Here is a 26,310-nt window from a genome sequence, read left to right as displayed (position 1 = left end):
CCCAGCCTGAATATGGCAAGCTTCTGCTGTTCTTTCTTGGTATGCGACACGGGTCGTGACACTCTTAAGGCGCCATGCCATTCACATCTGCTGCATGAAAAGTGAGGTTGAGACTGAACAAGAATGTAGACGAGCACAGAGGAAATGCAAAAAAATCTTTGCAGGCATTTCACCACCCTCCCATCCTCCACCGTGAAGATTAAAAAAAAAAAGAAAAGAAAAGAAAAGGATCTTACCTCCACTGAGAATAATGACGGCTATAAATATGGCCAAGTCGCTGTCATCTAATTCCAGTGCATTGAACTTCACAGCAAACTCGAACTTGGGCTCCATAAAGTCACCAAAGGGCTTCCGCAGGCTCTTGAGGAACTCCCTTGTCATGAATCCTTGGCCCTCGGATATGAGGACGCCGTCTTTATTCATCAGAGAGGCCAGCATGGTGTAGATGATCTCATGGACGCCGTATTTGAGGAGAGTTACTTGGTCGTTCAAGTCAAGGTTCACAAAGCCGGGAATGCTTTTGGCGTACTCCGTGATCTCCTGCACGGCTTCCACGGAGCGGAACTGGCATCCCTGAAAGATGCGGATGGCCACCTCCTTGCTCTGCTCCTGCAGAGGGGTGATGTGCTTGAACTTGATTTTGTCTTCTCCCATCATTAAGGAATTCATGTCATAGATGACAAACGGCTGCAAAGGAAAGAGGGCAAAAGTGGTTGAGTCGGAGATTTTTCTCCCTGGTGGCAAACGACACCTCGTTCAGAAAACGACCTCTTCATAAATGTTTGCTTTGCTAATGAAGATCCATCAAGTTGAAGACACTTAAAAATGAGGAAAGACTCTTCTTATTACTCAGCTTTATTATGGGCTGGGACCAAACCTATTTTACCAATTGTGGTCTTTTCCCCCTTCAACTTATCCTATTAATGCTTTACCTCTGATGGGCTAATGGTTCTGGTTTCTCTTTGATTTTTAAAATGATGAAAAAATCTGCTGTTTATCTTGGCTTTCAACAGAATATGCTTTAAACCTTCATTCAATGGAAAAAAAATCACTTCAGCAACTCAGGGTTGAAAAGACCTACTGGAACATAAAGTAATCTTGCAGTTTTAGGTTGAATCTATTCAGATCACAAATGAAACCGTGTGTACATAAAACACACTTCACTATTAAAAAAAAATCACCCTGAAAGCAGATTAGAAATATTGAGCCAAGAAAGTATCTCTCTTCTTTTAATGCTCTGGAAGCCATCTGTCTCAGGACTAGCAGATGTGGAGGGCTGTGGGTAAGGTCTGCAAAAAGTAGCAAAATAAGAGCTGCTCTGAACTTACTTTTTTTAAAAGAAAATATTTTGTTTTAGTTGTAGTTGTATACAATACCTGTATTTTGTTTTTCATGTGGTGCTGAGGATTGAACCCAGCGCCCCATCCAGCACGTTCTAGGCGAGCGCTCTACCACTGAGCCACAACCCCAGCCCATGAACTTACTTTTTAAAATACCTGTACTCAAGGGTCAACTAATCAATCAAATACATGCATCAGTTACTCAGCTTTGCAACAGGCCATTTTCAAAAGCAAGGTGTGCTGGGCATGGAGGCACATGCCTGTAATTCCAGCCTTCTAGGAGGCTGAGGGAGGATGATTGCAAGTTTGAGGCCAGCCTTAGCAACAGAGAAAGCCTCTCAGCAACTAAGTGAGACCCTGTCTCAATATAAAAAATAAAAAGGGGTGGGAATGCAACCCAGTAGGCTGGGTTCAATCCCCAGTACCAAAAAAAAAAAAAAAAAAAAAAAGTATAGAATGAATCAAAGGTTTGTGGTTACTGTGAAAATTCCAAGGTTATTCTCACTGGGAAGGGGCAAATGGCTACACACATCAGATGCACTGAACTACATACAGGTCCTATTCAAAAGCATTGGAAGAAGTAGTAAAGGCCCAGGGCTCTAGGGTACTCTGGGCAGTACCCTTCTGAGGCCTCACGCTTCTCAGGTGAGGGAAATGGATACAATTGCAGGGTTCTACTTCTCTGCTGCATCTCTCAGAAGTGCTGTGTATCTTTGTGTGTATGTGGGGGCAGGAGGTGCATGTGTGGACACGAGTATGGGTGCACACACATGCATGCTGAATATGACGTCTCTGGTGTACTAAACGTGAGGTTCCTTTTGAGCAGCTGAGAATTCTCTCCCGAATGGCAGGAGGCAGTGGGGAACATGAATGGTGTGGTAGCCAGCTTTGAGATTTACTGGCCAGACATTCTATTGTTGCTACAGGAGTCCGTGATTTTCACCAGTCCTTAGTGGAGGGAATAACACACTAACCATTCTTGAGATGCTGAACAGACTTACAAACTTGCATATTATACAGACACTATATACTAGAGTTATTCTACGAGCAGTTTTGTTCCATGAAAATCCACTTTAACTGTACTGCTTTGCCAACCCCAAGGAGATAGATGTGATGACCCAAGAAAAGATCTGCCTGCTAGCTCTAAATATTTCTTCAAGATAATTAAGAGCCAAATGTGCTGTATTTCTTAGACATTTGCTTTTTTTTTTTTTTTTGGGTAGTGGGGATTGAACCCAGAGGTGCTTAATCACTGAGCCGCAGCCCCAGCCCTTTTTATTTTTGAGGTACAGTCACACTAAGTTGCCCAGGCTGGCTTTGAACTAGTGATCCTTCTGCCTCAGCCTCCTGGGTTGCTGGGATTACAGGTGGGTGCCACTGTGTCTGGTGCAGGTCAGAATTTCATCATGAGAATTTGAATGGATAATGATGCTTTTAAGGATCCTAGAGAAAACCTATTTTTTTTGGTCTTCCAGGAGTTTTATACTGTATCAAATGTATACTAACGAAACTTTGTCATTCTTTACTGCCCTGAGCATGGGATGGGATAGACACTATGGACACCTGAGAAGTCCGGCTGCGCATGCCTGATCCCTAACAGGCCGCACACAGAATCCTCCCATCGGTTGGGGTGTGGCTCGGTGGTAGAGCTCTTGCACGAAGCCCTGGGTTCCATCCCCTGCAGTGCACACAAAAATGGGGAAAAAAGAAAAAAAAAATCCCCTCTTCACACGTGGCAAGACTGTTCTCAGAACTGCCCACTTGAACTCCCAGATGAGCTTCTGCGCAACCATTTGGCTCCTTGGCACAGCACATCCGCACAAAATTCTTTCACCTCCGGGTGAGCCGTGTCTCTGGAACTATGCCCTGATAAATCACCCTTGTGACTCTTCCCCCTGACTTCCCCTGTCCCCTCGTATAGGGCCCCAGGTTCCTGTTTTTGAAACTCTGGGATAGCTGAACATAGGGCACCGAATCCTGCTAATTTTCGCTCCCAATTTAACAACAATGTGACTTTAACCCCTTGGCAATCAGTGTTAGTCAGGATTTCCTGGCAGTAAACGCTCAAGGACAGAGAAAGGAATCAGCACCCCCACCATCATGCCAAACCAGTCCATTTTTTAAAAAATCCCTTCAGCATTCTGAAAAAGTAGTGAACTGGCAAAAAATTTTGGGTACTGACATTTTTTTTGTTTTGTTTTGTTATTGTATTCCCCTAGTTATACCTGATAATGCTGTTTTAATTGTATTTTTGAAGTCTGCATAGACTCTTTCCACGTCCAGGGAGATCTGCCAAAGGCAAGAGTGATTCCCAGGCATGGTGGATCTCTCCTTCACCGCTCACACGGGACCTTCTTATCCTCTAATCTAGGACAAGGGGGTGGGGGGTGGTGGTGCACACCTGTAGTCCCAGTGATTCGGGAGTCTGAGGCAGGAGGACCGCAAGTTCAAAGCCAACCTTGGCAACTTAGCGAGAGGCCCTAAGCAATTTAGTGAGGACATGTTTCAAAATTAAAAATGAAAAAGGCCAGCCCTGGGTTCAGTTCCTGGTATCCAAACAACAACAACAACAACAACAAACAGAATAAAAACACACCCAACATCCTCACAACCTAGTGAAAAGGTAGTGTCTTGTCTACCTTAGGAAGAGCTAAATCATTATCTTGGGTCATTACTTGAAAAGTACTCTAGTATCCTTCTGTAGAATATTCCATATAAAATGTATTGATCTTCCAGGGTCACTCTTCTGGATTTTTGCACGAAGCAAAGTGAGCCCTTACACATTCGGTTAGCTTGTACACTATCATCCCAGCTGCCCCTGTATGAGGAACCATATGGTCTTCAGACTTTGTCCCAGTGATTTTACTCTTCTAGTCTGTGACTAAAATGTGCTTAATTATCTGCAGATACTGCATCTAGTGTCTGGATGAACATCCTTAACAGGAAAGAAAGTGTCATTATAACTAGGATAGGATCCCGACGTGGATCCAGGAACATACAGCAACTGCTGGGGCCTTTTGTAAGAAAAATAGTAAAATGGCGAGAAGAAAAGCACTCAGGCCCTTCCCAGAGCAGGAGAAGGGGCTCTGCCAAAGGGCCCCGAAACCCAAGCCTCACCGAACCTCAGGAGAAATCTGCCTCTGGCCATTAGGTTAAATGTACTTTTCATGATTGGATGGACCAGAAAAAAAGTGGGAATGGAGAGCAATATGGTTTCTGTAAGGGAAAAATCAAAATTTTTTTTGGAAACACACATCAAATATAATTTATTTTGATTTTCAAAAGTGTTTCCAGATATCAAAGCCAGGATAGGATTAAGGGCACAGTTTCACTAGATGATGAAACTTAAGTCACAGATCTATGGTGTGTCTCCCACAGGAGACAAAAGACGATGGGGAAATGGACTTAATGATGAAATCATGCTCAGTAAGGAAAGTTTACTTTCTTTTTCTTTTCTTTTGGTGGGAGGGATGGAACCCAGGGCTTCATGCCTGCTAAGCACACTAAGAGTAGTGTCCTTAGTAATCCCATAACATCAGCATTTTAATATACGAAGGGATTATATATGAAGGTTCTTAAGTTTACAGCTCCCTGTAAACTTAAAATAAACCCAGCAAGATGAGGAGTGAATGAGAAAGATCCACTAATAAAGCACAGGTTATTTTGGGGGATTTCTATTACTTAAAAAAATATATATGTATATGATTTTTATTTGTCAATTACACCTCCATAAAGCTGAAAAATGACTTTTAAAAGTATGCACCGGGCTGGGGTTGTGGCTCAGCGGTAGAGCACTCGCCTAGCACACGCGAGGCCCTGGGTTCGATCCTCAGCACCACTAAAAACAAATAAACAGAATAAATGTATTGTGTACAACTAAAAAATAAATATTAAAAAAATGCACAGACTTTTTTGTTTTAGTTTATAAAAGGGCTTGAGCAATTCTGTTCTCATCATTTTTCTTAGAGAAGGCCCCAACCATTGTGTGCATTTCTGGGTCTAAACAAACCTGGATCCATCTCTGATTCTCTTCTAGTTGCAAGGGGCCAAGCAGTTGCAGAATGTGGGCATGCGCTAATTGGCAACACAAATTTTTTTCCATAAGTTTTAAGAAAATGGACAGTCAACCTGAAATCATAAGTCTCATCATGCTGATAACACATGTTCCAGTACAAAAAAAAAAAATACCCTAAGATATTCACAAAGTTAAAATTTAAATTCTGGAACTTAAACTTACTGCATTGTGACTTTGTAAGTTATGGGGTATTAAATTTAAACATGACGTTTTCAGAACATATACTCAGAAGTGAGGCAACAGCCTGGGGACTTGAGGGTGCATGTTCCACAGCGGAAACTGTTGTGTAGGTCAATTTCAAGGAGAGCCTTCAAGATCCCTCTGTACCAGCTGGGGTTGAAGCAGAACTCATCACTTTATAGCATGAAGGGCAACTTCAATGTAGGAGCCAACTCAACCCTTCCACAAACCATCTATTTGTCACAGTCAAAACTGGCTTGGGGTTTGGTACATGCTAGTAATCCCAGTGACTCAGGAGGCTGGGATAGGAGGATTGAAAGGTTGAGGCCAGTCTCAGCAACTCAGTGAGGCTCTGTCTCAAAATTAAAAAAAATAAAAGCACCCCTAGGTTAAATCCCCAGTACCAAAACCTAAACCAACCAACAAAAGTCGACTTGGAAAAATGTAGAGCTCAACTTGGGGGAGTCTCCTGATATTCGGATCTCTCAAGGGCCTTGCTTCTTCCCTTTCTGGTTTCTAACTGGTTCCCATCGCGTTAGACAAACACTGCTCTCCTTGTCGAACTGTGATAGGCCAATGTATCCTGAAGTGCACTGGGGTTTGGTTTCCTTAACCTCTTTTGTTGTTCCCAACCCTGTGTCCTCTGCTTTTTGAGAATTAGGGGATTCAAAGCGCACAAGGGGTTTTCAAGGATCATGTGCATCCTTGTTGTCTAAATGAAAACAGAAGGAAACCAAGAGACTTTCCACAAACGGTTCTTTATGGCAAACCCCTGACCTAGGACCAAGGCTCTCTCCTGGAACCCACAGGGGCCTTTGAAACCACAGCTCTTTCAGCTGAGACTTGGGGGCAGCGCCTTCTGAAGGGTTGTTTTCCTCGAGGTGCTAGTTGAGGGCTGTGTGTGATAAAAGAGAAGTTTGAAAGGCTGTCAGCTGTAATTCTGCCTCCCCACGTGGTTTCGAGATGGAAGACAAACAAATGAAAACTTAATAAGAAGAATTGTTCACACTCAAATCAACTAGCATAAAACCACAGCTCTTAAAAAAGAAAAAAAAAAATCATCGAATGCCAGCCAGGCAGCTACTCAGGGTAAACAAGGGCCCTGGCCAACTGAGACCAACCATTGGGGGAAAAAAAAAATATCCAAATGCTTTCCTTCTTAAATATACGAACAATGATGATGATGATGATGATGATGATTAGTGCTGGGAATTGAATCTAGGGACTCACACATGTTAGGCAAGCACTCTGCTTACTACTGGATTATGCTCTAGAATATTTACTTTTTTCCTTCTCTCAGAAAAAAAAAAAAACAAAAAAAAATCTACTATTGGTTCAGATCTGTTATAGCTTTAGCTATTCCCGACAGCCCTGGCAATTAATTAATTAATTTTATAATATTGATATATGGATTAATGATCCCCAGAGCTCAACTTCTCCATCAGCAAACTACATAACAGTGCTCTCCTGCCTTTTATTTCCACTGGAGTTCCTGATTCTCTTCTCTTTTGGGACCCTGTCCCCCCAGCCCCCAAGTCTTCTTTTCTCAGGGGGGCAAATTCCAGCTCACTGGAGCTTTTCCAAAGATGGAGGAAAAGAGATCCCACTTTGTTTAGCTCTAAGCGTCGGATTTTAAAAGACAGCTATCTTTCCGATGGGTTGAGTCACCAGATTTGATGGCCTCTGTAAATTTTAGAAGGCACAGAAATGTTTTCACCAGAGTTTACAATTCCATCTCGGTTTTACGATTCGGTAGGCTCACATTTCACACGCCGCTCAGGGTGACCACTTTACCGATGGCACCAGTTTGCTCCTGTCATTATAAGAACAGCGACTCCTCATGTGCCCATCATAAACAAAGGGATGCTTTGGAACCCAAAGTCCAATATAGTGCAAATAAAAAAGTTTTATTTGTTTGTAGATAGAGTGCAGCCAGGGCTTCACCATCTCTCAGATACGGAGGGAAACGTTGGCTGGCACACCGAGGGCTTTTCTATTTATTGTTTTATGACAAACCATGGCCCTGAGAATAGTTTCTGAAAACCACTCTCTATTTATTTTCGTCAACAAACATGGGATCATGTGACAGTGATACACCCAGGGTGACGGCTGCACCGGAGCAATAGTCAAACACTGGGCACTTCCAAAGTCCATTCAGCTACTCAACTGCCTTCCGGAAAGGGAGCTCCCCAGCGCTAGCACCATCCGGGTTTCCAGAGGAGAGCAGGGATCTCTTCGAGAAGGGGCTGCAGAATCAGTCCCATCCTATTTGAGGGTGGCCAAAGTCCTGTTGCTCCCCAAGAAGTTTCTTCTCCAGGTTTCCACAGCCCAGAGACTGGGATTCCTAACCATTTTTCTTTTAGGCAAGATAACCCCAAGTTGGGGTACCTCATACCAAACCTACGGTGTTCCAGCTGATGGGCAGGCAGGAACATTGAGTTTATCTGTTTGGAAAGGCCTCCGGGAATAAGATACGGAAGACGGAAGTTTAGCTGGGGAGAGGAGAAGCTCTGGGTTAGCTTGGAGGCAAATGTGAGGAGGGCAGCTGGCGGTCCCTCTCTGGCCGTGGTTTAATGAAGCAGTAAGATAAATTTAAAGAATGGCCTCTTCTAAAGGCTGTTTCCTTTTCCAAAGGTTCTGGGTAATTGGTCATCCGCTAAGCTGAGCAGCCTCCTCCGAGCTTGGCCTCACTAACGCGGATGACATCAATCTCCAACAGGGTTGCAGAATAACACTCAACTGCTTTACCACTCAACCTTGGCCATTTTCCCACATCCCCCACCCTCTCCAGGGTCCCCACTACTGCAAAACTTTTCCTATCAGTGCAGATCTCAGCTTTCATGAGTTCATGCCAAGAGATAACATAACACCCCCCTGAGAGAGATGCTATCACATGAATAACTGACCACCCTGACAAAGACCCAATCTCTATTCTCATTGGAAATCACATTTTGGGTTTTTTTTTTTTCTTTTCTCCCATTTTTTTCCTCTCTCAACTGTTTCCACTGATGCTTAATTTGATTTTGCAAGATAAGGAGAAAACAGAGTGCCAAACAATCCTATTTCAGTTCTGTGTAATCAGTGAGCGGATTATTTTAATTTGGCCCAGTCTCTCTTTCTTTTTCCAGACCCTAACTAGAGGCAATTCTGTCTCTATCTAGATCGCCTAATAATGTCCAGTTTGGTGAGCAAATATTGGGCTAGTGAGAAGTCCTCTGCGGAAAGTCCAGCTTTTCAAAGGGCACTCGTGACAGTTTTCAATTCAATTAAACAAATACGGTCTGAGTAACTATTATGGGCAAAGCACATCCAGACCTAGCGAAGCCCAGACCCAGTTACTAAAGGGGAGAAACAACGGACTAGCCCTCTCAACTTGAGAAGCTTGTAAGCAGGTATTTTGTAGCCCTTTCCTTTAAAATAGCTCCATAGTTATTTATTCCATAAAGAAGCTCCAGTTATCTTATTTTTAACTCAAAGAACCAAGGAGTCGACTGGGACGAATGATTTACAATGATTTGGATTCTATGTCCTTTGGAGCCAAGATAAGACTATGTGGGCCACCAGGGACATAAGTTTAAACTCTTGACTCTTAGGGATTTCTTTCTTTTTAAAAAATCTGCCCCCTGTCTTCCAGGTGCTTTTAACTTGACAGGATTTCCAACAGGGATTGCAGGTCTGGTTGGGAGGAGGAGGTGAGGGCTGGTCAATTGGAAGGCCTAAGCCATCCAGTGGAGCCAGTGTTGGCTGTAGGGCTCACTCCTTTTCAGCAATCCTGTCCCTAGACGTGCTGATGGCAGGCTGCTGCAGTCTGCCCTAAAGTGTGACTGCCCTGCAGCTGTCCTGGTCTTCCCTTTATTTGACTACCTGGACATGAACACGAGTTCACCATCTGCAGTGGGAGCAGCTTCGTGAATCTTCATTCACGGGTGATTCGCTGTGGTCCGAGTTTTTCATTTAATGAACACGGAGGCTCGGCTTTACGAGCACCTGTGTCCCGTCGCCTGGCATCAGCAGGAGGTGACAGTCCTGGTCAGTGGGATTCGAGAGCAAAGCTGCTCCGGTAAAGCTTCCCGACGGGGAATAGGCGGAGATGGCAGAAGGCGGTGGGCCACACCAAACCCAAAATGGCTATTTTACCAAGTAATAGAAAGAGAGCATCTGAAGAAGGTGCTCCCACACTGCAGCTTTCCTCTCTGGACTTTGGTTGGCTTGTCTTTAATAAGAGACTATTAAGAAAGAACAGCAGCCAGACGATGGCTGTGTGGCCCAAATGTTAAGAAGTGGGGGTTTAGTTTGAAATTATAATGAGCCGTAATTGTTAAGGTACAATGACCTCTCTCTCTCTCTCTCTCTCTTTATATCTTTATTTTATTTATTTTTGTGTGGTGCTGAGGATCGAACCCAGTGCCTCACACATGCCAGGCAAGTGCTCCACCACTGAGCCATTCTCCCGCCCCTAATGACCTCTTTTATACGTAGAAACTTGTCCTATAGGCCACGTGCCTCTTTATTTTTTTTTATTTTTGTTTTTATGGTCCTGGGGATTGAAATATGAGGGTGCTTACCACTAAGCCACATCCCCAGTTTTAGTTTTTGGGACGGGTTCTCGCTAAGTTGCTGCGGCTGGCCTTAGATTTTCAAACCTCCTTCCTCTGCATCCTGAGTTGCTGGGACTACACTGAGCCACCATGCGGGGCTATCCTGCAGTCTTCTATTTAGCTGATTCTACTAAATAGTTTAGCTAAAGGGAAAAAAAAATAATATCTTGAGGAGGTCATCCAAATACATTAAAAGGTAATAAGATTTCCCCTAAAATGTATCTGAGCAGGCAAAAAGTCCCACACATCTATTAGCTGTGTAGCTCTCCTGAAGGTATTCACTTGAAAATCAATGACTGCATGCAGGGCTTCTGGAACCAGAATCCAGGTATAGTTTCGTTAGGTTTTAATATAATTCCATGTTGCTTTTTCAGCTTCCTATCAGGGAAGAGCTCTACTTGGAGACTTTGGCTTAGTAAACCATTCTAACCCGTTCTGAGTTTCCTAAACGGTGCTTCTCCATGAACCTGAAGATGTTTAAAGCACCCATTTAATGCCAGGCGCAGTGAAGCACGCCTGTCATCCCAGCGGCTCGGGAGGCTGAGGTAGGAGGATCATGAGTTCCAAGCCAGCCTCAGTGACTTAGCAAGGCCCTAAGCAACTCGGTGAGACCCTGTCTCAAAATAAAAAATAAAAAAAAGGGCTGGGGATGGGGCTCAGTGGTTAAGTGCCCCTGGGATCAATCCCTGGTAGCAAAAAAAGTAAAAAAAGAGAATCCACTTGAGGGCTGAGGGTGTAGCTGAGGCTATAGCTCAAGGGTAAAGCACTTGTTTGATGCTAAGAAAGGACATGGATCCCCATAGGGTGGTAGCATGAAGGGGCTTCGAGTTCATTCATTAGAGTTAAGGGGACCTCGTACCTTCTTGTTCTCAAAGGTTCCATTCCAATTTAGAGGAATGTATAGTATACATATATATGTATATTTTTCCCTCCAAATAATGTCTACTTATCCCATCTGAAGACACCTCCTGTGGTTCAGACTCTCCTGTGATGTGTTAACAGTCAACAGTTGAATGGCACTCTGCATACGCAGGCGTAACACGGTAAAAATCACTTACCCAAAGGAAATGATCCCCCCCCTCCACCCCTGCTCCTGCCCCGGCCCCGGCCACCCCCAATGAAGGCAGCAGAAAAGAACTAACTGATTTGTCTGTTGTCTTTCCTGTTAAGATCGCCCTCGCCTTGGCTTTGGTCAGCGGGAAGGACTTTATGTATGAGTCATACAAATGCTTTGCCAGGGCCCGGAGATCAGCAGACTCGGGGTTCAGCTGGTCGATATCACTGGAGATCTCGGCCAACAGCTTCTCCTTCTCGGCCTGTGGCATCCTCCCAAACCTGATGGCTGTAGAGGAAGAGGAATGACAGGATGAATCACTGAATTACTACTGCTCCTGGGGCCTCTGTTCCCTCCCTGGCCCGAGTTCCCACCGGGTCAGAGCCTCTCCCCTCACTACTCATCTCAGAAAGTGGTTTCCCTCTACCACTTTCCTCATGTTTGTATTTCGTGACAGTAGCCCCAATGATCAGTAAAAACTTAAACTGTTCACATCTTTAATTAAAAAAGAAAAAAATATATATATGTAATACATGATCCTGCCAGGAAAGTCAAAGAGTTTGTTTAGCACAGGGAAGAAAATTTAAACATGAAATGATTGGGAGCCAACTCCTATCCATCCCTCAAGACCCCGTTTAAATGTCATTTTCTTTGGGAGGCTTTTAAGCGCAGCGAATGATTCTTTCCCGTGGACTCCACTGGCCCTTGGTATATACTCCAATGACAGCAATTTTCACATTGTGCCAGAATCATTTAATTTACACGCCTATTTATCCCACTATAGAACAATGTCCTGAAGGCCAGAGATAGTGTCTTATTTATCTTTGTGTCCCCAGGATGATCTGCACGTTTCATGAACTAAAGTAAGGAACTGCGCAGGATTCAAAGTAGCACAAACAGAGGCTTTGTTCTCAGGGATTCCGGAGGATCTGGTTTGCTCCTGTTAACCCAGAGATTCAGACAGTGCTTTATTTCACTTACCAGGACAGACCGGGCTTTGGCACTTAGTAGGGAGACGTTGAACTTATTCCCTGATCATGAACCCCGTAATGCTTTGTCAGAAAGACAATATCCTAAACATTTGGCATCTCGGGGGTGGGGGTGAGGAGGTGTGAAACCAGAAGGAAAAGAAAGAAGGGCCAGGAGGAACAGTTAAGAGAGGTCAGCAAGCCCTAAGGAGGGGGAAAAAATAATCCGCTGGGGCTGGGAGTGTGGCTCAGTGGTGAGCGCTTGCGGAGCATGTGTGAGGCCCTGGGTTCCATCCCCAGTTTCTTGGAGGGGGGGGGAATTGTGGCATGAATCTTGGGAAAAATCACACTTATTATATAATGAAATAGAGGTGGCTAAATCACCACTGTCTGATTTCAAAGACCCCCAAATACCGTCTCTTCCCAGATGCCTAATGATTGAGCGTGCCAGGCACTGTTCTAAGCTTTATGTAAATTTTTACAGATAAGAAACTATAAATATACATAGATGTTTACATGCCTAGGAAAGCATTTCCTTTTTTCCTAGTGGACAATTTAAAAAGCTTTCAATAGCCAAGGATAGCCACTTACTGCGCTTATTATGCTGATAGTCCTGCTTTCTCATACCTAACAAAAATATCCAAAAATCACTTAAACTTTAAAAAGGTCTTTTTTTTTTTTTCTTTAAACTCCTGGGATTCCAGGGGCATTCTACCCTTGGGGCTGTATCCCCAGTCCTTTTTATTTTTGTTTTGAGACAGGGTCTCTCGTGCAGTTGCTCAGGCTGGCCTTGAACTTGTGATTCTCCTGCCTCACCCTCTTGAGTCGCCAGCCCTATACCTCTGTGCCCGCCTGAAAATTATTTTTAATCATGAGATATTAAAGCAAGCTATTTCTCCTAGAATCTAAATACAATGTGAATTTTCACAAATAAAGTTCCCAAAAGGCCTAAGTCTTTTTTTTTTTTTCCTTTTTCTGAGACAGGGTATTGCTAACTTGTCCAGGCTGGCCTCCAACTTGGGATCCTCCTAGAAAAGGCTGAATCTTCTGAAACAATTATTTGTATTGTTAAATGTCTATGGTACACATTAGATCTAGCTATAAGTGCGACTAGTTAATGTAGGCGATTTTAGTATTTTTATACATTGGAGGCTCAGAAAAGGGATGAAAGAAATACATCTTATTTGGTGGGACTGGATTTGCATACAACATACAGAAATCTGAAGTTACAGAGGTAATAAAAACTTTCATTTATGTGTGTGTGTTTATTTTTGTAGTACTAGGGATAGAATCACTGAGCTGTATCTATAGCTCTTTACTTTTTGTTTTAAGCTTTGAGACAGGGCCTCGGTAGGTTGCCCAGGCTGGCTTTGAAGTTGTGACCCTGCTACCTCAGTGTCCTGAGCAGCTGCGATTACAAGAGTGCACCACCACACCTGGCTTGTGTTCTTCTTCTTCTTTTTTTTTTAAGGGGAAAAAGCTGACTTTGTTTTGTTGCTTTGGGGTCCTGTTTGGTCATACCTGTGTGCCCCACGTGAAGTACTGCAGAAGGCACAGAAGTAGTTAGTGCTTCCTAAACAGAGCTTTTATGACTGTGGCTGAAGTGGTGGCTGCTGTAGATTACAGATCAGAATAGCAGCCAGGGCACACTGCTCTCCCCACAGATAAAGGGAAAAAAGGCAAAACAAAACTTATCTCTGTCCCTCTGGTTAGGGGATGGTGATTTTTAGTTGAGCAATGTTTTTTTTTTTTTTTTTTTCTCCTGCTGGAGATGGAACCCAGGGCTGGGCACAGGCTGGGCAGGCCTCTACCCCTGAGCCACAACCCCAGCCCAGGTCCCACTGTTTCAAGTAGGGAATCTGTGAACCAAGAGGAGGGACATTATGGGAGTTGTATGGTCATTTCCTAGAAGTTCTTCCTAAACCAGAGTTTGGAAATAGAGATGAACATTCTAGACTAGGAACCAGCACTATAAAGGCTGAGCGTGCCCACATACAAGTGAATGTTTCCAAATCTTCTATCATTGATGATTAAACTTCAGAGAGAGGGGAAAACACTCTGTATATTGCTGTGAGTCACTGTGTGAGAACTTTTGGTTTCTGGAAGGCAATGGAACTCATGCTGCACTCCACACAGTCAGCAAGTTCACTTTCTAGTCTCTGCTCTGTGACGAACCAGCTGGGTGACTTTCAGATAATTACTTAACTTCTCTGGTCCTCAACTGCTTGATCTACAGAATGGAGGACCAGAAAAAGAGGATCTCTCAAGGTTTCTCCCTTTAGCTCTGTATTTAGCTCTAAACTCTGCACATGTCTGTGACACGAAGTACTTAGAAACATACTCTGCTTTCTCTCTCTCTCTCTTTTTTTTCCCCTTGTGGAAAAAAAAGAGAGAGAGTGCCCCAGGGGCACTCTACCACTGAGCTATATCCCAGCCCGCACCCCCGTCCCTCGCTTTTTAAAAATATTTTTTTTAGTTGTCAATCACCTTTATTTATATGCGGTGCTGAGAATCAAACCCAGGGCCTCACACATGCTAGGCAAGTGCTCTGCCACTGAGCTATGACCCCAGCCCAACCCAGCCCTTGTTATTTTTTATTTTCAGACAGAGTCTCACTAAGTTGTTGAGGCTGGCCTTGCACTTACCATCCTCCTGCCTCAGCCTCCCCAGTCACTGAGATTACAAGTGTATGCCACCAAACCTGACTTCAGCTCTCTCTTTTTTTTTTAAAATATATATTTTTAAAATTGTCAACAGATCTTTATTTTGTTTATTAATTTATTTGTATGTGGTGCTGAGAATCAAACCCAGTGCCTCACACATAACAGGCAAGTGCTCTGCCACTGAGCCACAACCTCAGCCCCACTTGCTCTATTTTTTAAAGCAATATTGGTCTACTTTTTTGAGGCCCTAAGTGGGGAAAAAGTATTTTCTGTTCTACAGATCTAGCACCTATCACAGAGAGCAACTTTCTGAAACCTGGCATTCAGTTTCATATTTGGGATAATAAATCAGCTAGAGAGAGCTGCGGGCAGAACTCAGTGGTAGCTGGTGTGCCTAGCACGTGTGAAGCCCTGGATTTGATCCCAGGCACTGCAAATAAATAAAAAATAAAAATAAATTTAAAAAAAAATGAAAAAAATCACAGAAAATTCCTTTATCATGGTTAAAAAGAAATTCTGAATATTAGACTCAGTAGGCTCTTGATATGAAGACTAGGTTTGATAGAGGCTCATTAATTTCTGAGTGAAACTGTATTAGCTTATACTTTAAAAAATACACTTTTTGGGGCTGAGTTTGTGGCTCAGTGGCAGAGTGCTTGCCTAGCACGTGCGAGGCCCTGGGTTCGATCCTCAGCATCACATAAAAATAAAATAAAGGTATTGTGTCCAACTACAACTCAAAAATAAAATAAAAAAAATTTTTAAAAATGCACTTTTGCGGGCTGGGGTGGTGGCTCAGTGGTAGAGTGCTCGCCTAGCATGCATGAGGCACTGGGTTTGATCCTTGGCACCACATAAAAACAAACTAATGTATCCACCTAAAACTAAAAATACTTAAATAAATATTTAAAAAAAGAATGCACTTTTGCTAGCATACGACAGATTCATCCTCGAGTACTTCTCCTGATATTACCGAACAGCAAACTCCAAGTGCACAAAATAGATATCCTGTTGTCTGGATCTGGGTACAGCACTAAGAGACAAGTAATAGACACATTCTCAAAATACCTATCTAACTGTAGGAGCGTGAAAGACAGAAGCTACTTAATTACAAAGGTTAATTAATACAGGTTCTCAAGATAATAAATCAATAGAAAACAGCCCAATGAAACCAGTTGTGTCTTATTAAAAATATATTTCTCTTTCAACATCTAAGGGATGGAATTTGCAATCATGTTAGGGCTTGATAGTGAGTAAAGCCACCTCTCCTGGTCACTGTTCCCACTTTTTATGGGAACTTTTAATTTTTAATTTTTTAATATTTATTTTTTACTTGTACTAGGACACAATACCTTTATTTCATTTATTTATTTTTATGTGGTGCTGAGGATCAAACCCAGGGCCCTGCATGTGCTAGGCGAGCGCTCTACTGCTGAGCCACAACCCCAACCCCGGGAACTTTTATTTTTTTGTGTGCAAATAAGACATAAAACTGTTGGTATTCGCATGGCTACTGCTAATAAGCTATACTTTTCTACCTTTCTCTGCTTTTTTTTTTGCAGTCCCAAGAGCCTTTCACATACTAGACAAGCACTCTACCACTGAGCCACATCCTCCTTAGCTTCCGACATCTCTTGAAGGAAACAACAAATAACCAAACAACAACAACAACAACAACAAAAAGAAGAAACAAGAAAGAAAATTTGTGCACTTTGAGGTTTTGTGGGACTCGGCAGTCTAATAACTACGACTTTCTAGTTCCTCTAGAGGAAAAGAAGGAACAATCCGACCGCCAATACTATTTTTACGTGGGGGTGACATTTATCTAATTATTGGCAGAGGGCATTTAAACATTTACCTAGGTGTCTTTGCAGAAATGTGCAAAACACCACCTTCCTTCACCTTCTGATTTGTTTCCAATACTCTGAAGGCTAAAGTTCATTCAGGGAGTATCTGTTTTGATTCAAGACACTGTGCCACACATTCTGCGCTGGGAGACACAGGGACAGAAGGATGCCTCCAGAGGGGCCAGAAGAAACACTGTGGATGAATCTCTCTTGCTGTCTGACTGACTGCGTCCCTTCTGCCGGAGCAGACAGGTCTCAGCTTCCTACCCGGCCACCTCGCCCTGGCAGCATTTCTGACTGACCTGCCCTTTCTGCGATCCAGCTTTTGCTGAGCTGAACTAACGGAAACTGGAAGCCCTGAATGCTCTTCTCGTGGCCAGACCCAGGGGCCTCTTGTGCATTTTCCATCTGCTCGCATTAGGAGGACTCCCCCACCTTCCACACACTGGACCATCTCCACCCTTTTCCTTAAAAAAATTTCTCCTCCTGGTTGCCCCCTTTCTGCTGTTTCCCAGATTTCTCTGCCGGTCCTTCCTTGGTGCACACTCTGCTGTTCCTATTACAGCTTCCCCCCAACCAGCAACAGGTACTAGTGACTCCTGCTTTCTCTTTCTCAAGATTTAGGTCTTTATTTTGCATGCCTTCTGGTCTTCCTTTATACTCAGAGGCTCCATGTTCCTTAAACACAAATAAAACTTCCAAACCATCTCTTCTTCCTGTGTCCCCCCGCCCCCCTGCCCCGCTCCCCTCCAACTTGGTCCATCCATTCTGTGGTCACCCAGAGGAGACGCCCAAATCAGTCTCTGACACCCTCTGTCCTCTCAGACACTTTTACTCCTTGGTCACAGCTCACTTCCTCCCGTCTCACCTCCCCAGAGTTCCCAGCATAGCGTTGGTCTTCTGATGGAAAGATCCCTGGTTCTTTCCCCTCCCTCTCTGGTTGCGGTGAGAGGTGTGGTGTTGAATCACACAGACCTAAGTAAGCACTCCCTTGCTTTTCAAGGCAGACTGCGGTGTCCCAGGAAGGGATAAATCACGCAGAAGAGGAAGCACAAGGGATCCATAAAGTCTTATGGAAGACAAGACTTTTGAACTGTCAGGGAACGTAAGGGCATGATCTATAGAGGCCCCGGATGTTTACAAACACAGAACAAAGCAGTTTGCTTGAAGTTCTGCTCAGAAGAAGCAGAGTTGGGGGGGGGGCTCCTTATCGGTCTATCATCTATGCCATGCAGGTTTGAGTGACAGAGCTGCCTTTTCTGAAGTTAACATTTGGGTAATTTTCCTTCCTACCATAAAGATCAAGGATGCTTGGCTCTGTTGCTTTGGGCCTCTGGAAGCACATCATGGTGGGAGTGCATGGCGAAAGAGGCCCCCTTCACTTCATGGTGGGCAGGAAGCAAAGAGAGACAGAAGGGGGTGGGGCCCCAGTGTTCTCTTCAAGAGCACGCCCCCAATGACCTAACCTCCTTGCAATAGGCCCCTCCTCCTAAACATTCTGCCCTTCCCAGTAGTGCCACAGGCTGGCAACCAAGGCTTTAACACATAGGCCTCTGAGGGGGGCACTTATCAAAACCATAGCAAAGGTTAGAGAAAACAAAAATTAGGGTAAATTGAAATACATTTTTCATTTAGCTTTTTTTCTTTCTCAATGTATACTAGAGCTATTTTCAAAGCATCAAGACAACTACCTTAAAAATGCTGAGTGCTACAAAAACTGGTGAAACCATTTTTCTATATTTGATGAAGTCACTGAGAAATTATCTTTTAAAGTAGTCAGCTTTTTGTAAAAAAGAAAAACCTCTCACATTATTTATATCACTGGACATCTAATCAGCAAAGCTAAGGTTTTGCTCCCTTTTTTTGAATGCTGCAGATTAAACCTAGGGCTTCACATAGGGTAGGCAGTTGCTCTCAGTGGAATCCCCAATGCTCAGTCATTTTTTTAAACTTACGAAAAGCACAATTTTTTAAAAAATCAACTTTCAGTGTTCTAGGGCACATGTAACTGAACTGACTCCTAAGGAACCCAAGCCAGTCTTTTCTCAGATTATTTTTTAAATGCACTGACTCTGGACTTACTACTGTTCCTGTCACACACAAAAGGCAGTTCTGGGGGCTGGGGTTGTGGCTCAGTGGCAGAGTGCCTTCCTCTTGCATGAAAGGCTCTGGGTTCAATCCTCAGCACCGCATAAAAATAAATAAATAAAATAAAGGCATTGTGTCCATCTACAACTAAAAAAATACTTTTTAAAAAAGGAAAAACAGAAATTTCAAAGTTGAAAGAATTCAGTGCCCACGAATTTCAGTAATGTTCCAATTATATCCCTCAGGACCCTTAGAATTCTTTGACAATTACTTCAGAATCTGCCTTCAAATATATTAAATGGATTAAACAGAGACCAAAGAGCAGAAATAATAGTGATATAGAATGGGGTGAACTTACTTTGGGGGATGTTCTTTTTTTTCTTGCAGACACTGAAAACTGATTTTTGGCATAATACTAGATGCCTCTTTTGGTAACGAAAAAGACATTTTATATGAACGGAAAAATCATGACTATTGCCTTATTTAGACAAAGTAGTGAGCTTTTTTTTTTTTTTGCTTTTGTTTTGCAGTACTAGGTATTGAACCCAGGGCCTCTTGCATGCTTCAACTATAGTCCCCAAGCCATGAATTTTAAACAGTGACTATAACTACCTAGAAGACTTTGTGTTTAGAAATGTTTACTTCATCAGAATAACAGGCAACACTTATCAAGTGTTATGTCTCCTTTCTTGGGCTCAGAGAATCTCGATGCTTTCTTTCCTGTGCAAAGGACACACTGCCATAAAAACCTACAAGGAGGGTTTTCTTAGTCAAGTTTGCAATCCTTTAAGTGTTGAGCTGTTTAGGTCTCTCATATACTGATATTCAATTCCTAAATTTTTCTTGCCTTTTCAAAAACTGAACATTTCGTCAAGATTGCCCCTCTCTCAAAGCAGAATAACCTAATTGTTGCATGAAGTTAAAAGTGAGGGCTGGGGATGTGGCTCAAGCGGTAGCGTGCTCCCCTGACATGAGCGGGGCGCTGGGTTCAATCCTCAGCACTACATAAAAATAAAATAAAGATGTTGTGTCCCCCGAAAATTAAAAAATAAATGTTTTAAAAAAATTCTCTCTCTCTCTCTATTGTAGCTCTCCAATTTTTCTGGGAGGAGGTAATTATACCACCCATACTACTGGGCTTTTTTCTTTTTTCAGGGCTGGGAACAGAGCCCTGCACACTAAGCACGCACTCTACCACTGAGCTAAACCACCAGCCAGTAGTTTGGGCTATGTATGAATAATATTTGCCTATAAACAATAAGCAACCAGGGATATATTTTATGTGAATGTTTGCTCTGCCTGTAAACAGCAGGAAACATTTTACATCAACATGTGCAGTTCCTGAAAGTATTAGGAATTATATTTCACAAGAATGTGTGAAGTGACAATTGTTTTAATCGGCAAAAAAAACCCAAACAGCATTATGAGTAGAATGGGCAGGTTTCCTGAGCTATCTTGATGATAATGACCTCAGAGTCCAGGGTTTCTTCATAAAGATAAAATAAGTTTATTGGAACTTGATTGCATCACGTAAAATAGAGAGCTCTCTTGACTTGAAAACTTGCCCTTATGTTTTATGAGGCTTGAAATAAAAAGGAGACGGATGGAATTCAACCAGCAAATTATTTTGCAATCAGTGACTGCAGTTGTACTAAGCAGATGTGGTCAACTGTTGAGGAAAGTTGGATCAAATTCCTGTCCTGTCCAATGCTGTTGATAGCTCTATTCATAAGAGATTCTTGCCTTTGGAGGAACTGATCTATGCTAACAACTCTAATTCTGCAAACTATTTTTAAAGGGTAGAGTATCAACCAATTAGCGGTTCCCAGATATCTTGATGATTTCCATCGTGAAAACCAAACATCTGCACAACGGAACAAAAAAAAAAATTAATCAGATAGATGAGGATTGACTTCAAAGATGATCTTTTTACCAGATCAGTTTTGAGAGAGATGAAAGCAAAGGCAAGACACAAATCAGAGTTGAGGATGTATACAGTGGTAGAGTGTGTGTTTACCAGGGGTAAGGCCTTGGGTTTGATTCCCTGAAGAAAGGGAGGAATGAACGAATGAAGGATAGATGGAAGGAAGGGGGAAACAAGAAACTAAAGGAAACGAAACTTTGGATTCAATTTGGTCACTTTGAGATTTTTTTTTTTTATTTCTTGAAGCTATAATGATCTCTCTCTCTCTCTCTCTCTCTCTCTCTCTCTCTACTATTTATTGGTAAGTTGCCGAGGCTGACCTTGAACTTGCAATCCTCCTGTTTCCTGAAGCCAAGGACAGAGCTACACTCCTCTTTGCATAGTAAAGAAGGAAGGAAGGAAGGAAGGAAGGAAGGAAGGAAGGGGACGAGGAGGAGGAACATAAATCTAAATTCTGATATGCCACTTAAAATTCCATTTACAGAATTCTTCAAGATTTTCTTACATTTAACTTAGAAACTACACATTAAGTATAATTCTGTTTTAAAGCAGCATAAAGTGAATCATGATAATTACTGCCTTTATTTTTAAAACAGTATAGTCTTCCCCCTCCCCCCTCCCCACTCCCCCCAGGTTTTCAAGTCTTTTCTCCCATCATCACCGCGAGGCTCAGCCACAGAGAGAAGGATTCTATACTAAGAGTTTAAAATCACTGACCTAAGTGAGAAATGTCTTCTTGGCACGTGATATTCTGAAACCTGATGTTTTGTGGGGAAACTGTACGCATTGCCAGCAAGGGCCCTGGTGCCTGCTGACCTGGCAGCTACCAAGTGTATGACAAGATTTTGGTGACAAGTGTTCACTTACCGTTATGAGACATCCCCACAGCCAGGCATTTCTGAAATCGACAGTACTGACATTTATTTCTACTTTTTTTGTGGATCCGACAGTTGAGATCACACCTATCATAAATAAGCTTCAATCGGATGGTCCTCCGGAAGAAACCCTGCAAAGGGATTTGGGAGAAAAAAAAAAAAAGAAAAGAAGTGAATTTTTTAAAAGTCTTTAGGACACTTGGAAGCAAAGTCCCATAGCTAGAGGGACATGGGCGTGGGTATCAGAAGAGGCAGGTTCTTAAAGCAGTTTTACCAACTGGAGGCCTTAGGCAAGTCCCTCAGCCTCTCTGGAACTTGTTTCTTTGCTATTAAAAAATAAAAATAAAATTAAAAAAAAGGAGCCAGAGGATGGATCTCTAGTGTGCTTTTTTAGCTCTCAGATGGACGGAGCACATCCAACTGATGTCACTTTGTGTACCCTGGCTCCGTGTTTGCTTTTCAGCCAGCTCTAAGAAGTGCTCTGGATTTAATGTAATGCAAATAAAACACCATGTAATCAGTCCAGCCTCTCTGCAAACCATTCCAACAGCAGGCCCCGGCCTTTATAATTTGTGCTAAACAGTTTGGCAAAGTTAGAATCATTTCATTCTAAAACATGATCGGGGCCAATAAAAATCCACATGTGGATAATTTTTTTTTTTTAATTCTCTATGTTGCATAATTTCCTGCTGAATGTTTCATTTATTTGTACGGTTGAAAGAGAGCCTCACTGTCGGAGCCTACAGACAGAGATAGTAGGAAATAACAGACAAGTGATATAGAAATCCTCAGAGAATCTGCTATCTCAAAATGGCAAGCACGTCCATTTGGGGCAAAGGGGATTTTTTCTGCTCTATTTGCCACATCTTTTGAGGGGTGAATGGGAAAGGTTTGCAATCAGAAATGTCTTCTCACTTCATTTTTGGGAGTTAATCAGATTCCTATTCATTTCTCTAGTGTTCATCTTCCTGAAAGAATTCAAACTGATCAGGTCCCCTTTGGTACGAAAACCACTGTTTTGGTATTGGCGCGGCGGCCACTGGTGTGCACCCTGACTTTCTCCAGAATTTCATCTTTAAATCTTGGTGTGCATGTTCTACTCCTTACTTGACGTCTTTACTTGGAAACCCAATGGCCATCTCCACTCCAGCCTGTCCAAAACTCGAGTCCTGATCATCCCCTGTGAATGATACTATTCCATCCTCTCCAGCCAAAGAGCTTCAAAGTCACTCTTGACTTCTTTCTCTCAGATGGGAAGCCCTTTTTTTTTTTTCTAAATACAGGTTGAGTAACCCTTGGGATCGATGCTAAAAAATTTTGGAGCGCTGTGGATTTTGGATTAGGGACACTCAGCCCGTACACACTTGCCCATCAGCCTCAATGTAAGTTTGGGTCATATCTCACCTTCTCAACGAGCCTCAACCACCCTAACGAATACTATGGCCTGCCCCTGCCCCCTTCTTTTCGAGAACTCTCGGTCTCCTTTACTGTGCTATAGTTTATCTGGTTTCCGACAGCGATTATGACTTTTCAAATATCACAGAAATTTCCTATGATGTTCAAGGTTTCCGTCCGGCCCCTCCCTGCTTCTCAATTAAAAATCATGAGCTACATGGGGGTGGGGATGGTCTCTTTTACCCCTGGACACATGCAACACCTATAGCAGCACTCTGTTAAAGTGACACCCATGCCACTTCTCTTCCCTTCTGGCCTCACCTGAGCACCGGAGGATGAGAAAAGCACATCCCTCTCTGACAGCTGGTGACCCTAAAATGTGACAGACTTTACAAGGGCCACTGGCATGTTCTTCTATTTTTTTTTCTTTTCTGATGAAACGTGATATTAATTACCAATGAAAAAAATCAGCAATCATAAAGCACAGGAGATGTCACACATGAACCTATTTTCTGACACTAGACTTAAAATCATGACCAGTAACTTGCATTTATGTCTGTATTCTTCCAATCCTTGCTCCCTGTCCTCCCTGGACAAAGCAATCACTATTCTCTATTTTGTGTGGATTGTTTCCTTGCCCATTAGGACAAGCCAACTTTATCCACTAGCCTGTGAAACGACACAACATTTTGTTTCATTAAGCTTGTTCTGAGGCCTTGAGTGATTTCATACAATATGTAATGGAGGGGGGATCTCTCTCTTTGTTTTTATAAATTGAGCATTTCATTTCCAAAATTTATTCACTTTCCAGCGAAAAGCCATGCAATTTATTCATTTTCTTTTATATTTTTATTGGTGCATTACAGTAGTATAATTTACTCATTTTCACAATTATATACTATTTCATTTTATGACTATACCACGATTTATTAACCTACTCCTATGGTGATGGCTATTAGCATCACTGCCAATTTTTAGCTCTTAAGGGGCAGTGCTTCTATAAATAACCTCGTAAACATTTTATGATGTACATGTTTTAAGAATTACGTTGGCATGCTCGCTTGGGCAGCACATATACCAAAATTGGAATGGCACAGAGAAGATTAGCATGGCCCCTTTGCAAGGATGACAATCAAATTCGTGAAGCATTCCACAGTTTTTCTATACTCAAAGGATTTAAAATCAGCATACCACAGCGAAGCAGCCACATCAATGTTTATAGCAGCTCAATCCACAATAGCTAAACTGTGGAACCAACCTAGGTGCCCTTCAACAGATGAATGGATAAAGAAACTGTGGTATATATATATATATATATATATATATATATATATATATATATATATATATATATACACACAATGGAATATTATTCAGCATTAAAAGAGAATACAATCATGGAATTTGCAGGTAAATGGAAGGAGTTGGGGAATATCATGGTAAGCGAAGTAAGCCAATCCCTAAAAACCAAAGGCCGAATGTTCTCTCTGATAAATGGATGCTGATCCACAATGCGGGGAGGGGGCATGGGAAGAATGGAGGAACATTGGATTGGGCAAAGGGGAGGGGGGAGGGGAGAGGGCACGGGGGTAGGAAAGATGGTGGAATGAGAAGAATATAATGACCCTGGTTAAATGTGTGATTGCACAAATGGTGTGCCACTACATTGTCTACAACCAGAGAAATGAAAAGTTGTGCTCCATTGGTGTACATTGAAAAAAAATGCATTCTGCTGTCATGTATGACTAATTAGAAAAAAATCTGAAAAATGTTAATTAAAAAAAAGAATTACCTTGGCATGGAGTTTCTATAGTGTATGACATACGAAGGTTAAATTTTATAAAAGAATGCCAACTTATTTTCTGAAGTGTTTATACATAGAGTTTATGAAAATTCTAGTCTCTTTCCAACACTTGGTGTTGACTTTAGTTTTGTTTTGTTGAAACAGGGTTTTCCTGTGTTGGTGAGGTTGGCCCCAAACTCCTGGTCTCAAGTGATTCTCCTGTCTCAGCCTCCCGAGTTGCTAGGATTACAGGCATGAGCCATCAAGCTGGGCCCACCCTCTTTCTTTAAACAATAAAAAAAAAATTTAATATATATTTTTTAGTTGTAGATGGACACAATGCTTTTATTTTGTTTTATTTATTTACTTATGTGGTGCCGAGGATCGAACCCAGGGCCTCACACGTGCAAAGCGAGTGCTCTACCTCTGAGCCACGACCCCAGCCCCTCTTTAAACAATTTTTACATAGTTGTTGTGGATTCTGTTTCAGGCACCAGTAATTTCTGCTTTCCTTGGGTAGGAGACAGATGGTAATAAATTTGTACCATTTTTTTTTCATTTTGATGAATTTCATTCAAGGTGACTGCCATCTCCCGTTGCTTGCAGATACTTTATTTTGAAATCATGCCTTGACTTTGTGGAAGTCCTATAGGGTCCACATTGAGAATTCTTTCCTTCAAAGAGATTTTGCAAATGCTTCTGCTAAATGCCACTGACTTATGACCTGCAGATGCCCCTGAGGATCCTGGCTCAATCCAAAAACCCCAGGCTCAGCTCCCCCTCACTGATGGCTCAGAACACAGAGACAGGCACCTGTCTTTGTGGAAGAACTGAACCTTGCCATCTCTGTGGGAGTCTGTTAGGAAGGAACTGCCCTTGCAAGTGTCCCTGTAGCTCCTGGCTCAAGACCCAGGGCTTTGTTCATTTCTTTTGTGTCACGTTGACACTGTTGTCTTAGAGGCCTCTTGTGAGATCAGAAATATCTCAAAGATTATGGCCCATGTCGTATCTGCTGGAAGCAGAAACCACTTTAATTCTCAAAAGGTTCGAGGACCTCTGGGATTACAAAGCTGTGGTTTTCTTTTCCCATGGATTAGTAGAAGGCTAATGTACAGAACTGTTTTCACTGTAAAATGTTGGTCAAAACTTTGATTTTTGCCACTGTGAACATATGTAGATTATGATGTTCTGTGACTTCTGATTTTCATTTTTAAAAATTAATATCAATGGTTGAAATGCTGCTTGGCCTACTGACAGATGGGTGGGTCACGGAGTACTCAGTTATTTGGCATGGCTAGACAGGAAGGTTTACTGATAAGAGAACCATGTTATTTAAGTTTAACCCTCATGGTGCCCATTTTTAGTCTGCCTCCTATGATGCCTTTCAAAGGTCAATCATATTCTCTTTTGTGATGATTCGGGATCTTTCAATGCTACAGAATGGCGATTCTGAGTATCACTTATGTACTGGATATGTCTGTGAATTCCTGAACTGAGTGTCTCTAGACACACACCCTGAA

The 26,310-nt window shown here is 42.5% G+C and overlaps 1 protein-coding gene and 1 non-coding gene across 5 annotated transcripts in view; one reads left to right on the top strand and one right to left on the bottom strand.

The window, feature by feature from the left end:
- The window catches only part of Pparg (peroxisome proliferator activated receptor gamma), a 171,647-nt gene that overhangs the window by 47,417 nt on the left and 97,920 nt on the right, over nt 1–26,310 (bottom strand). For all 4 annotated transcript variants that reach the window (XM_027931872.2, XM_027931871.2, XM_071605923.1 and 1 more), the window contains 3 exons: nt 21,605–21,743; nt 11,336–11,535; nt 237–687 (listed from right to left, as the gene is read on the bottom strand). In XM_027931872.2, the coding sequence (XP_027787673.1) occupies nt 237–687; nt 11,336–11,535; nt 21,605–21,743 (790 nt within the window). The remainder of the gene's footprint in view (nt 1–236; nt 688–11,335; nt 11,536–21,604; nt 21,744–26,310) is intronic.
- LOC114089994 (U6 spliceosomal RNA) lies at nt 24,061–24,167 on the top strand. Its single transcript, XR_003582290.1, has one exon. It is a non-coding gene; the product is annotated as a U6 spliceosomal RNA (small nuclear RNA).

Source organism: Marmota flaviventris, chromosome 20 (genome assembly GCF_047511675.1).
Source record: "Marmota flaviventris isolate mMarFla1 chromosome 20, mMarFla1.hap1, whole genome shotgun sequence".
NCBI classification, from domain to species: Eukaryota; Metazoa; Chordata; class Mammalia; order Rodentia; family Sciuridae; genus Marmota; species Marmota flaviventris.
This window is presented reverse-complemented; position numbering and strand designations above follow the sequence as displayed.